Source organism: Cydia pomonella, chromosome 5 (assembly GCF_033807575.1).
Source record: "Cydia pomonella isolate Wapato2018A chromosome 5, ilCydPomo1, whole genome shotgun sequence".
NCBI lineage: Eukaryota > Metazoa > Arthropoda > Insecta > Lepidoptera > Tortricidae > Cydia > Cydia pomonella.
This window is the reverse complement of record NC_084707.1, coordinates 5850353-5865115: the sequence shown is the minus strand read 5'-3', so window position 1 is coordinate 5865115 and position 14763 is coordinate 5850353. Positions and strand designations below refer to the sequence as shown.

The 14763-nt window shown below is 35.7% G+C and overlaps 1 protein-coding gene and 1 non-coding gene across 4 annotated transcripts; both read left to right on the top strand.

Annotated features, from left to right (window-relative positions):
- Positions 1-260: 260 nt before the first annotated feature.
- On the top strand, positions 261-7027 carry LOC133517565 (lysosomal thioesterase PPT2 homolog). Of its 3 annotated transcripts, none has more exons than XM_061850878.1 (6): positions 261-666; positions 1042-1183; positions 3342-3449; positions 4146-4317; positions 5367-5468; positions 5643-7027. In XM_061850878.1, the coding sequence occupies exons 1-6, from the start codon at positions 538-540 to the stop codon at positions 5839-5841; spliced, it is 852 nt and encodes a 283-aa protein (XP_061706862.1). In that variant the 5' UTR covers positions 261-537; the 3' UTR covers positions 5842-7027. The 3 variants fall into 3 exon arrangements, with proteins under 3 accessions (XP_061706862.1, XP_061706864.1, XP_061706863.1); XM_061850880.1 differs by having other exon boundaries at positions 590-727; XM_061850879.1 differs by lacking the exons at positions 261-666; positions 1042-1183 and adding an exon at positions 1206-1323.
- Trnaq-cug (transfer RNA glutamine (anticodon CUG)) lies at positions 5075-5146 on the top strand. The gene has a single exon. It is a non-coding gene; the product is annotated as a tRNA-Gln (tRNA).
- Positions 7028-14763: the final 7736 nt, after the last annotated feature.

Here is a 14763-nt window from a genome sequence, read left to right as displayed (position 1 = left end):
ATATTGATATTATTTCTACCACAATGGTATCTTTTTAACAATGGCAACATGTGCGAATGAGACACAGGGCTCCGGTTTTGCTATCTCAAGTGGACCGTTTTCTCTAGTCTGGTACGAACACCTTTCTAGCTCAGTGATAAGGTTCAATTTGCTATGGCAAAAAAAGTCATTGCGCTCTCCACTTTAATATATACCTTCGTGGTGCCGAGCCCCATACTCGGATAAGGGATTGTTCCAAAATATCAGAATTTTGTCAATTTTGTTAAACTGTTGTTAGAAGCCTAAGAAACAATGACAACTCTCAAGTTCATTCAACTGTCATTCATTTCGTCATTCGCCTTTGAACTCTAAATTTCTGTTTTTATTTGCGTAATAATCGTCCTTCCTCACTATCAGCAAAACGGAATAAACAGTAGCTGACGAATGTAAACTACAAGTAATACGATACCATTCACAAAATACAAGTACTCGGACTCGGTCATAACTTGCGTGCGTTGCGTCGTGTCCTTTGTTCTCTTATTAAACTAAAGTTGAGGAATGGCTTTGTGGATATACGGTGTGTTTTTGTTCATAAGCCCGTGCTTAAGTTACAAGCCGGTGGTTTTAATACATGGAGTGATGACAGGCAGCGGCAGCATGGAAATGATTGCGCACAGAATCCAAGAGGTAAACAAGCAAATGTTTACATATTCTGCTACCTGAAGCGTTCGATACATGATGATTTCAGGTATTTAGTAGTCATAATAATAGGGTACCTACTGATAATAACTGATATTTATAATTAAACTTAATTTACATACATTACTATGGAAATTTCCAAAATATTCTGGTCTGTCATGGGTTAGAATCCTAACTCAAACCAAAGTTTTTGCGAATTTCATCAAATATGATCAGATATAATATCTGATCTGATTTCTTAATTAAATAATAATGGAACAATTCTGAATTCAATAATAATGGCACATTTTATTATTGAAAATGTAAGTGTTTACATGCTTTTACTGTATGTAAACTTTTCTCTTAAACATAACTTTTTTTCAGAAACATCCAAACACAACAGTGTACAACTGCAACCGGTTTGAGAGCTGGTCAAGCCTGGAGAACATGTGGCACCAGGTGCTGGAGATAGGTCAAGATGTGGCCAATATCTCGGCGAGACACCCAGAGGGCATTAACCTTATAGGTAAGTTACTTATCAAGTTTATTTTATTATGAGGTTTGTGAGCTGGTCCAGTTTGGAGAACATGAGGCACCAGGTGCTGGAGATATGTCCAGATGTAGCCAACATCTCAGTGAGGCATCCAGAGGGCATTAACCTTATAGGTGAGTTACTTATCAAGTTCATTTTTATTATTTGATTATTATTTGATTTACAAAATAACCAATTATTATTATTTATTTCTATATCTTTTATATATCTCCTTTTTCAGGGGTTGATTGTCTATTATGCCTATAGCCAAGCATAATAAAAACATTTTGAATACAGCTATGAATCAGTTATGGTAGATGAGGTTAAAAACTTCCTAGTTATTATTATAGCTTTATTTATCCATACATTTATTTATTTATTTAATCTTTATTGCACAATACATGAAGGTACAAATGGCGGACTTAATGCCTTAAGGCATTCTCTACCAGTCAACCAATGGGTTAAACCAGAAAGATTAAGATTAAGTATTTACATGTGTATTAAATACTTTTTAGTTGATATAAGTTTTATTGTATGGGTAGAAAGCCTCCTCTATCTTATTCCATGTTTGTCTGTGTTGAGGTGTGGTAATCCAGTGTTTACCAGCTGTTTTTACAACATTGTCGACCCATCTTGCCTTGTCGTCCATCTCGTCTTTTTCCAGTGGGACCAAGCAACTTCATTATTTGCAGTGTCCATCTGTTATCCTGGTATCTTGCTATGGTAATCAACAAAAACATAAAATAAGTAATCCACCTGACCCCAACGGCTTCGCGCAAATTACAGAGCTTTTACCCCTCACCGCACCACCTGCTGCAAAAGATCGAACTCGCAGCACCCTACTCTGCATTCATAATATAATTTTCCTTACTCGCACATGCATTGTAGCACAGGTCCTCTAGAAACACGACTCCCCACACTGACTATAAAGAAGAGAGCAGAGTAATGGTAGGAATAACCTAGGCGGGATTTAGGCTTATTTTTTAGGAATTGAGACCAAATCATTACAAGCCTAGTACCTATAGTACAAGCTTTGTTTAGTTTGAGGCTAGGTCGATCTATGTAAGATTGTCCCCAAATATTTATTTATGTAATTTTTATGAAGTATAATAGGGATATAGAGCGGGAACGGAGGGTCCTATCTGTGAGGGCTAACATGATCGCCCGTAAGTTCGCTAGATGTACAAAAGAAGTAAAAGTCACATGTTTAGAGCCTTTTGTACATCTTTATACTCATGCAGCTTATGGAGGTATTATACGCGGAGAGCCTATGGAACCCTCCGAATACAATATAATAATGCGTTTCGGGTGTTGGTGGGGCTGCCCCGCTTCTGTAGCGCATCTGGGACGTTTGCGGAGGCGCGTATGGATTGCTTTCATGCGACCATACGCAAGCGATGCTCATCCCTGGTGCGCCGGGTGCGGGACAGCCCCAACCCCATCCTGCGCTCAATTGCGGACAGGTTCGACTGTCCATACTTGAGGCGTTGCTGTGAGATGCATGTGTCTTGCAGCCCTTATTATGTTTAATTTATTAATTATATACTAACATTAGATATAAGAATTAATATTGTATTGTATACTAACAAATTGTATGAGTCCTGTTACTTGATAAATAAATGAATTGAATTGAATTGAATTGAATATGTCTGCTAAGGATATTTTTTTTTTGTATTATAGCAACAATTGGAAAATTCACCGCTTTCGTCAAGACATCTGTTTCATCGGAACAAAAAAGAAAATAAACATAATACAAGTTTGAGTCTTCTCCACATCTAGCTAGATACTTAGATAGATAGATAAATACTTTATTGCAACACATAAATGTGACAAAAAACATTTAACTTATAATAAAAATAAATGCAAATATAGGTCTAGTCTGTGTAGTCGCATAAAGGCGCCGACTCAGCATGTGCTGCAGCATCTCTGCCCTAGCGCTGGTATTCAGCAGTGTGCGCGCAGGCACGGTATGATCAACCATCAGTGACAAAATAGACAGCAGTAAGAAAGTAATAGAGAAACGTTATACTTACAAAAAAAAATGGTACAATCATTTGTAGAAAAATTGTGAAAACATTTGTGAACTAATACAAGATGACATATAAAAGAGTAAGCATTAAGCATGTGTAATAGTTCTGTCCTTATTTGACAGGGTATTCCCAAGGCGGCCTGATAGCCCGAGGCATAGTGCAGACATTCCCTAATGTCTCTGTCAGCACTTTCATCTCTCTCAGCTCACCACAGGCTGGACAATATGGAGGTAAACCACATTATGTTATGATTTTTCGATGAGTCAACATACAGTTTACATAGGATTGCCATACATCCCGTATACATATAGTCTATCATTTGTTACTACTCCATTGTCCCATCATGCATCATACATCAATTCTTGCCGTGTCATCATCATTATATCAGCCAAAAAACGTAACCAACAACTGGTTTTGCGATGCCGTTAATCAGGCTACTTGGGATCTTGATAATTCTTCCACCTTATTGGAGGTCTCTGGCAGAATTGTCATGGAATTGAAAAACATGGAAATTGAAAGTCTTTATAATATACCTATCTCTGTTATAACACAAATGACCTGACTCGCGACCGGTCATTGCTCCCCTTTGTTGATTGATCAGATGTCAATTTTTTTATAATGTATATTTTCAAGGTCATGGCATTAAAGCATACATCCCAGTTGACATAAGTCTTCACCACAGTCTATGGACGCTTGTATTAACCTCCTAGGTTACTGAAATTTGAACCTATGGTGCAGGGAAAACAGTTGATTTAATTTTGTTTGAGAATTGAATGAGACAAAACAAATGCAACTCTGTTCCAATTGAATATGATTTAAATTTCATCGAACTGAATAAGTCCTATAGTTAGGACCTTGTGGGTAGTACGAGAATAAGACAGATTGTTATTTATTTCACCTTGTTTTACATATATATTAATTTTCAGCCGGTTTCCTCCACCTAGTTTTCCCCGGCCTAGTAAAGGAGAGTGCTTATGAACTGTTCTATTCCCGAGTGGGCCAGCACACGTCAGTGGGAAACTACTGGAATGACCCCTACCATCAGACCTTGTACGAGACATACAGTGTGTACCTGCCATATATCAACAACCATATTGCGTGAGTTTCTTTTTATTTTATTTAAATTTGGTCGATGTAATCTTGTTAATAGGTTATTCGCTTTCAGTGACGTATTTGTCCTTCAAACAGATAAATGATGCATATTTGCTATGTGCACGACTGTGGTGCCCGTCTGGTGGTTTTGTGCCACATAAAGTGAATATTTAGGGTTACTACATAAAATCGGGTCATACTTTGCCATGGTTTGTGGTGAACTGTTATCGTATGTAGTTGCGCCACTATGCATTTCGTATTTAGCCAATATGAAATAAAATGAAAAATAACGTATTTTAAATAACTTGTGGCCCATAGATAAATACCTTAAAACTAGCATGCATATTAAAAATACATATATTTTAAAACTACAAAACACATGATGGTTGCGATATATTGCGCAACCCCGCTGTGTCAGGATGCCGTCGGTGGAGCCGTCGGAACTTGACACCCTATAGGGACCGCGCGTTGGAGGGTCTGCCATCTTGTGGCCTGAATCGGAACAATAAACATTACATTTACACGTCAAGTGTTTTCTTGTGCATAGTAGATTCTGCCATCTTGTGGGCTACATCGGAACAATAAACATCACATTTACGCCTCGCGCCAAAAATCTGACGGCTCCTGTGCTGCCTCTTACAGTTCATGCACGCTCCCTATAATAATATAACGTAAAAAACGTACAATTATTACATTTGCAGATGAATCAGTAACGTTAAGTAATAACAGTTTGTAATATGTAAATTCGTCGATTAGCACAACCGGTTCCATGGTGTAATGGTTAGCACTCTGGACTCTGAATCCAGCGATCCGAGTTCAAATCTCGGTGGAACCTGACTTTTTGCATTTTCTATTTTTATATTTTCTATTTAGAGATTTTTTAATATATATATATTTTGAAGATTATTAAATATATTTTTAAAAATCTTAATTAAAAATTATGTGTTTTATTTCTTATTTAGTTTACTATTACGTAGTTTACAAGCTTATCAATTCAATACTCTGCGTAATTACGTTATTAGGTCAAAGTTATTAATTGTTTACGATTGTTCTAGGTCAACGAAGACTAATGATTTCAAGAACAATTTGCTGAGATTAAAACGTTTTGTTCTGATCGGAGGTCCTGATGATAACGTTATTACTCCTTGGCAAAGCAGGTAATTATAATCTACATATATTTATTATCTAAACTAAAACAATAAAAAATCGCTGTGCAACATTCCTGCACACTTGTTAAATGTTTTTAATTTGTGCTTTTTTTTCATAAATGGTTCTGTTTTTTTTTAGTACAGTTAATATTTATATGTCTTTTGCATATCACACTTTTACAGTCAATTCGGCTACTACGACGCCAACGATACAATAATCGAAATGCGAGACCAGCCAATCTACAAAGACGATAAAATTGGACTCAAAGAACTGGACAACAATGGAAAACTCCACGTTGTCACTGTACCCGGAATCAACCATTTCAACTGGCACATGAATGTTAGTATAGTCGACGATTATTTACTGCCATATTTAGATTAATTTACTTAGGTTTTCATTTTTATTAGGCCATAAACTGAGGCAATTCTGTGTAGTTCCATATTTATCCGTGGCGCTGCTGATAGTTCTGCAGTGTGTCGCTAGATGGCGCCTAAATCAAAGCTTGAATACTTAAGTTTTTTCCCGTAGAAGTGCAGTGGCGCCACTTGTTAGTATCACATTGTGCTAATAGATGTCTCTGTGATATATTCTTATGAATAAATAAAAATTGCAAAACGTGTAAATTGCAAAGTCAAAATTATATTTCTGTAAAATGTAGATTCTTTCATTATCGTACAAAAATCAGCCATATTTTTTTACGATTTACAATCATAAATTATATCTTTGATTTTAATACACACGGCTGTAATCTAGAATTAGATAGTAGAATTGTATTTCTAAGAGGGATTTCATGTTTTAAATACTCTCATCCAAGTATTTTGGCTTTTTACCAAATAATAGCTCAATTTTAGGGTGTAAGCGTGCATTCGGATCTGACTTTAATACTTGATATTTTTCTTATAATCAACTCATCTGAAAACTAGGAATCAATTGATATCGAATAATTAATTTACGAAATACTTATCTTTATTCATTTATACATCTGCAATACTAATATTATACTGATATTTGCTTCTAAAAAAATCATTATTTCAATATAAAATATGGATGTGTGTGTTTTTGGTAGAATATGTTTTACATGATACTACCTTATATTAATATATGTATAAATACTCGTATACCTAATATGAATAATTTTCAAACAATTGAGGAGTGAAACTCAGTTTTTCTATTGTTTTTCTATGTTTTTTTTTTAATGAAGAATATATAACCCTTCTTATTTCTATAGACGTTTTGATATGATTTTAACACATTTATAATTGTGCAGATTTTATCATTATTTTTTTGTGTAACACTTTCTACCGCTATAGTTCGCTGTTTTAATATTTTATCATAATTTTAAATAATTCAATACCAGTGATGTACAAGTTCAAGGTTTGATGTTAGGCATACTCATATCATAGATATATGCATTTTGTAATTAATTTGTTTATAATTGTCAACATTTTTTATCATTAAGGTGTGTCATTATAACCATTATACTCTGTGTTTCTAAATTCCGGGATAAATTCGGATTGTTGAAATCTAGTCAGATATCCGATTGAGTGAAATATATTTTTATCGCATACCTACATATCTTATTATTTATAATCTTTTCCTTATTATGGATTATCTAGATATAAAACCCTTGTCATTTAGTTTTTGGAAATGCTAGTGAAATTACAAGAAATGGGCTTTTCATACATTCAGTAAAAACATTTTTAAACAAAGTTAGATATGACTGAGTTTAATCGGTCTGATAATAGTGTGGCGATGTTAACCTTTTGACCGCCAAAGACGTCATATGACGTGCGCGGCTACAGCCCAATATCAAGCTTCATGCGTACCGACAAGGTTCATGATTACGCGCCGCGTACGATAGGCGTGGCGTTCAGAAGGTTAATGAGGATGTAAACTAAATAATACGTCATGATAACCACATTTTTTTCCGGTATCCCCTCTAATATTTTGATGTATTTAGCTTTAGACCCAAGATCTCAAAGCTATAGGACCATATATAGACTGCAAACACAACTTGTCAGTCAGTAAGAAGTAAGAACCAGGAAAATTATACGATTTTTTTACCACCTCACCCGCTTTGCTACTTTTTGCTATTATTTGACCGTTTTTTCTGGATAATCAGCAAAAAGATAAGTTTTTAATTTTATAATCGCGCTTGTATCTAATATTTCTCGTTACTTTTGATTTTAAACAAGGATTTTGTTATTGTCTTTTATACTAATTCTTTGAAACGATAAAATTACGTTCTCAGAAGCAATATTGTGTCAAAAATGACAATGATTGACTTATCTATTCAAAGTAAGCGTATACTTAAAACAAATCTCGCAAATAGCATAAGTTTTTATATGGCAACGAAAGAAGACCTTATATCTCAGCGGGTAAGGTTTATTTTTGAAAAGGGCAGTAGAGACAAATATTTTGGTTTGTCACGATTTAAAGAGCACAGAAGATTAGATACAATTTCAATCAGCAACGTGTCTAGTTGTGATAAGATAGATTTACTGGACATCATCTTAAAAACATCGTTTGATAAATATAACTATTCAAGGGTCGGCATTAAGTGGCTCCTCTGATGTTGCTTATGTTCATTTGCGACGGTGACTGCTTCCCATAAGTCTGCTCGTCTGCTCGTTTGAGTCGTTTGCTGACTGTCACATTAAAATAAACAACTAGGTAAAGCCGACTGGGATATATGCAACTATGGGATAATTGCATCTAAGTATATGAGTTTTTTTTAAGCAACGTGAATAAAAAGATCTCCCGTCATCTATAGCGATAAAAGTCTGAGCTACTTCGAAATAAAACGTCACATTAACAGTTTTGAATGATTCACGGTTAGTTTCACTAGACTTAAATCGGCCGGGATATGAACCGTGATTGCCTTACCATTATGTAAAAGGTAATCACGGTCATATCCCGATCGATTTAAGTCTAAATAAATATTATAATGGACGCAATAACCCCATAGATGTATTTATCTCGGTTGACCTTACGTTATTTTTTTTTTATACGACGTCGGTGGCAAACAAGCATACGGCCTGCCGGATGGTAAGCAGTCTCCGTAGCCTATGTACACCTGCAACTCCAGAGGCGTTACATGCGCGTTACCGACCCTAACCCCACCCCCCTCGTTGAGCTCAGCCGTTGGACAAGCCGGAGCTAACTTGTGATTTAAAACTTAAGGTCAATTAAAACTAAAATTAAAGATATACTTATGAGTCAACCTGTAAATATCCTTTTTGATACACAGATACGAATGTTTCTAATACAAACATCCGTTAGCGTATCTTATCTAATTTAAATTAAATAGATAAAAGATCTACCGTATCGATTTACGTAATTGTTTATGACACCTTATACAAAATGTTGTCCTCAAGTTCTAGTATTCCATAATATGTTAAAAATAAGAACTATGCTATTGAACTAGTATGTATAAAGGTAAGGTGGGTTAAGTCGTACATAGTTTATTTTGCTCGGGGCAAGACTGACAGAATGAGGATTCCATACAAGTGTTTGTCTTGTCCCGGTGATTCTCTTTACCCCACCTTTCCTCGTACCTATTATTTCAATGAAAAATCGATGAACGCATGCGTTTATAAAGTGCTATAATTTACCGTTTATACGATAAACTTACCGTAAAACATTGAACTATTGTTACTACGTATATAACCGGCACAGAGAACCAGTATTTTGCGCAATGAGCTATTGTTTTGACAATAAACCATAGGTAGAAGCGGAGCGTGAATCTCGCGACCTAAACGCGTAAGGCCATGTTTTTTTCCTTCATACTTATTACGGCGATATATATTAGAATAAGAGGGAGGCCTTGGCGCAACAGTGGGACATTATGGACTCATATTAATAATAATAAACCTGGACTGAATACTGTACTGTATATAGGTCGCTATCACTAGAATAAGTTTGGCAATAGACACATATGAAACAAGAGGTGGCCTATCAATCACATATACATTTAAAAACTATATTCCCATAGATAGACAATGATTGGCCGGAAAATATTTACTTAATTTTTAAATTTACCTAATAAAAAATCTAAACTGTATGAAATAAAAATGTATAAAATACGCGTAAATCGTCCTTAGCCCACGCCGACGTTTTCAAAGTTGAAATCTATTTTTTTATAAGTAAATTTAAAAATAATATGTTTTCCGGCCAATCATGTCTATGGGAATATAGTTTTAAAAAGTATATGTGTCTTAGTGTGTGTGTGTGTATGTGTGTCTTTGTTTCATATTTGTCTATTGCGAAACTTATCTAGTTACCTACGTACAGTCAGCGTCAAATACTTCGTAGCAGTCAAAGTAGCCAAATAGTTCGGTACACCATATATTTAGTATGGTGTACCGAACTATTTGGCCACTTTGACTGCTACGAAGTATTTGACGCTGACTGTACATAGTTGGGTGGTTTAACAGTACCTCATTTTCCTCCTTACGCAGTCGGCTAAAACAGCGGTAATACCCACAGGAATGCAGGCCTAAAAACTGGCATTTTGTGCCCTAAGGGCTCGCGGATCTGCAATTTGATGACTCACCCGTATCGGGTATCTTATCGAGACACGTGCGGTGACTCATGCAGGTGACATGTATGGTGGTTAGATATTGCCGAAGAATGATAGTGGAGCCTAGTTGTAACTTCAAACGGATAGCCGTAGGTTTGAATTTGGGAACTTATGTCATTTCATGCACCACGTGTAGGTATACACTATTTGCAAAATATTTCTCGTCTAATGGGTATTAACCACTAACTTTTTGTTTAAGGAGAAAATACAAAACCATTATACAGGACAGAATTCAAAAATACAATTATATTAATAATTATACAATAGAAAATTAGTATCTATCTAAATTTTAGAAATAGTTTGCTGTGCCATAGGCATTCGGGATTTTCAGGATGCTACCTGAAACACACTACAGTAAACATAAGCTTCTAACTTCTGTAAAACATATCAATAAAAACATTGATTAGTTGCCAAGCGGACCCCAAGCTCCCATGGGCCGTGGCAAAAAGCCGGGATAACGCGAGGAAGATGATGATCAGTAAAAACATTAGTTACTGGCACTATGAGTCAAACCGTCCCGTCCCGACACTCCCAACCCAGACAGTGCCAGGGGCTACCTAATAATAGTGATTACGCACTCTCGTCTAGACTAGCGATTTAACACGATATCTTTACAAGTTCACACTTCAATACACGAGAAATCTTCCAGATAACAAATTACAGAGCGGTAAAGGAGTAAAGTAGGGCGTGGGCAGTACAAAGAAACTAATTCGCATGACTTCAGATAGAATGGCATATAGACATAAGGTCGCCAACCTCCGGGATGGAGAAGGCACTTAAAGAAGAAGAAGAAGAAAGGAGTAAAGCTACCTGAAGCCCCATTTACGAGACGTGAGAACTTGAATGCAAATCATGCAATATTCGATACAATATACTACAGTGTACAACCAAGTGTAAAATATGGGTGCATATCACTTACTCAAAAATATGTCCTATAGTTCTTAATTCACTGACATAAGAGCTATGGGACGTATTTTTGTGCACCCAAAATGTATGATGTGTGCACCCATAGATATTTTTACACTTGACTGTAGAATGAATTCAGTCTATCGATCAAATATCTCCATGTAGCAAAAATCGCTGGCAAAGTTCTTGATCCGTCTAAATGTCCGACGCGACGCAATTTGAAAGCCTTTTTCGATATATTAAATCGTCAGGTGACAAGCAAAACTCACTAATTACTAAAAAATAATTAAACAAGAATCAACCTTATTACAGTAGAAATATGGTTCATTGTGGCTATGAACTTGTCGTGATAATTAGTGACTATTGCTTGTCACCTGACGAAATATACATGCCAATGGGTTTGGTTACAAAAATCGCAATTATTTGTTAAATTGTTGAATTGCCTCATCAGATATCAATTGAGCTGAAACGACTAAATCTGATAGCTTGAAACTTGCATTAGTAGCTTTATAATAAGTTTTTGGCAAAAAATAAATTTTTGGTACAAGCTTTAATCGCTGACTGTACTTTTCTTTCTACAGGCAACTAATACTCATCGAGACAATTCTGACAACTCCAAACACAGTTAGTTTGCGTTGTTTTATCACACAGTTCCCATGGCCACCTCCTGTCTCCATCATCAGATCGGCTACATGTCATCATAATAGGTATTGTCACTCAACTTAAGAGTACTGTATGCAAAATTTCAGCTTAATTGGAAATCGGGAAGTGGGTTAAATTTAGCTTCCAAGATTTGAACCACACCATAACTACCTAACTAACATACATACTAACATGGCATGTTGCTAATGGCTTGTAAAAATTTGTAAGTAGGTATGTACCCTTACCACAAACTACGAGTCACTGACAGTGTCAACACTGACATAAACGCTGACATCTAATTAACTTACATTTTACATTCTTTGTATCTCACTCGTAATAATAATAATAGCCCTTTATTTCATGCAACTTACATAAACATTACAATAGTTACAATTACATAATCAGCTAATAATACCTATTTATTTTCCATAAGTAATAAGTTTATATTTACAGCTGCCTATTATCTGATATTAATATTAATTGATTTATACGAATTTAATTGTGATTGAAAATAATGAACGAAAATATTATGCAGCGCGCTTTGCGCGCAAAGGCCACCCCTAAACGTTCTCATTTTTTCTGTCTTGAACCGATCTCCACCAGTGTCTGTCATCTTTTCAGATCGTCTTTCCATCTAGGTTTACGTCCATCATTCTTCCTTTTTCTATATCTGGGCATTGATTTAGTTGTTATTTTTGCCCATCTATCACCTGGGATTTTACAAACAAGTCTTGCCCAGGACCATATAGCATCTCGCTCATAAGTACACATACGTGTTCAGTATCAGTGTTGACACTGTCAGTCAAACTTCTATGACATTATGGCGTATAAATAACACTTGCACCGCTTGTGCTATCAAAATTGTTGCAGACTTATCTTGGTCTGACACCATTGTAAACGCTCTCCATATCAACTTAAACTCGATTTTTAAAATAGGCGCCAGGAAATGACAAGAAGTTTTCAGTAATTTCCCAGCCATATATGATAACTGATAACGGCCACTTATATTGAATGACAATGAGGTGCACCAATTAAGTGTTATGCATTATGTGGCCAGTTATGAGTGTTGCTGTTAGTACTCATTTCAGCTGTAAATTTATTCAGTTTAGGTATTGTACGAGTATATCTATTTGGAACTTGTCGGGGAATTTTAGAAAGTATTTCCCCATAATATCGTATGATTGAGTACTTATCGTTAAGTATATATATATAATCGTTTTGACCTTTTCCGCTTTTTTTGTTAGGCAGTGTCTTACCTGAGCGAATAACTCGCGAACGCGAAGCGGCGCGGGTGAATTCAATCCTTTGATACCTATGGAAGTGTCCTACGTGGGCGATCTCCGAATGCCGTTGGGCCGCCGCGCCGCGTCGCATTCGCGAGCCACGTTAGCCGCGCTGTTAGGCTAAAGGCGAAGGCAGAAGTGGGGGTTCCTTTCCTTTTTAGTCAAACTCAAGAAGGAAAAGTCTCTCAGACATTCCGTTGGGATCATTTTTTAATCGACTTCAACATTTTCGAAGGATGAGAGTCACATTTGGTTTACTGAGTCACTTCAAGGAAAATCCTGAGCTATAGACACGCTTGTAGTGATTTTTGTATTTTTAATACAAACACGTGCATTTTCTATAGGGAAGCAACCTCTCTTGAAGTGAAACTGCTGTTGAAGATCGTAAAATGATGGTGCAATGTTGTGTGGAGTTGGTATTTTTTGGATAAAATAAAAAAGTTAATTTTAACTACTTTATCCAGCATTGACGTCAACGTTGGGTGTCGCCTATCTACTCTAGCTCTAATTTTCGAAGCGGCGCCAGGTTTGACACTGTATAACAGATTTTGTAGGACAATGTTCCAAATTCAAAAATGACGCGTCCGATGACCTGTTTGGTTGACAAACGCGTTGGCAAGCTGCCTGATGATGGCTAGCGCCGCTGGCGCCGCTGTGAGTCGCCGGCGTCTTGTGTTGTGTCTATAGTCAGCGTCAAATAAATAATAACAACCATAGTGGCCAATTATGAATATAGGGAGTAATACTGCAATGTTTTGCCACTAGACACAAACTGTGAACCATAAGAGCAACTTATACTATGCCTTGACAAGTTTTCACATTATTTGTTACGAATAAATAAGACTTTGATGCATCAAGGCTGTTTGTTTACAGTTTGCGCTAGTGGCGACCCCTACTCAGAGTTTTGCCTAATATTTCCTATTACTACAACACACTAATTCACGGTGCTTATAGTATTCTAAAACACATTTTGCGATTCACAGAAAAATTGTTATCTGTATTTGCGATACAAAACCGTGTAGATGTTGTTATATTATGGTGTTATTTTCAACACATATCAGATTATATTGATTGATTTTATTTAGATAATAAGTATCATTGTATTTTATACGTATAATTGTGTCAATTGGGCTACAAAAATGGTGCAAAAAATATTAAAGCGAGATTCGCTTTGAATTACCAATAATATGCCCAAATAAACGTGTAATTTCAATATTTCTAGGTACTATTTTAATATTTGTAACCTGTCTTGTGTCACGCACACATATGATTTTACTGAGAATGTACCTTCCTAGCTATATTTTTGCATAATTCAACAAAAACTGAAATCGCGAGAAAAAAGTCATTATCATAACACTGATTCACAGGACAAATAAAAATATACTATTTTATAAAATCATCGTAAGTCTAAATTAATAGCCAGTCCAGAAAGCAATATATTTCACTTATAATACGGTTCAATTTCGATTGCGTTAATTTTTTTTGTCTATGCGTCGACTTATGAGTCAGTTGAACCTTGGATACGAGTTATAATATAATAAATGTCAAAATGTTGTAAGTGCATACGATTTTCTATAAACTTATGATTCTTTCTTAATAATACGCGTGATACCGTTAAAATGTGATGTATCAATTATATAATATCACGATTTGATAGCACTGCCGTGTAATATGATCGGTTGACCTGTCATTGTTTAATTTGTTTACAAACTTTATTGATTTGTTTACAATTATATGGCGATATGATCGATTTTATTTTCGTAGTATTTTTAATATTAGGAAACATGTTAGGTACTTATATATGATTATGATTCAATAAATTAATTCGAGGAATAGTTAGATTGATGACTAATTTACAAAGGCTCGGCAAAAATACAATTAACTATTTAC

What these genes read in the sequence shown, in the direction of transcription:
- LOC133517565 (XM_061850878.1), top strand. Translation starts at nt 538, where the DNA reads ATGGCTTTGTGGATATACGGTGTGTTTTTGTTCATAAGCCCGTGCTTA. An exon ending in AGAGGGCATTAACCTTATAG is followed by an intron (nt 1,184 to 3,341) that starts GTAAGTTACTTA and finishes CTTATTTGACAG; the next exon opens with GGTATTCCCAAGGCGGCCTG. An exon ending in ACAGGCTGGACAATATGGAG is followed by an intron (nt 3,450 to 4,145) that starts GTAAACCACATT and finishes ATTAATTTTCAG; the next exon opens with CCGGTTTCCTCCACCTAGTT.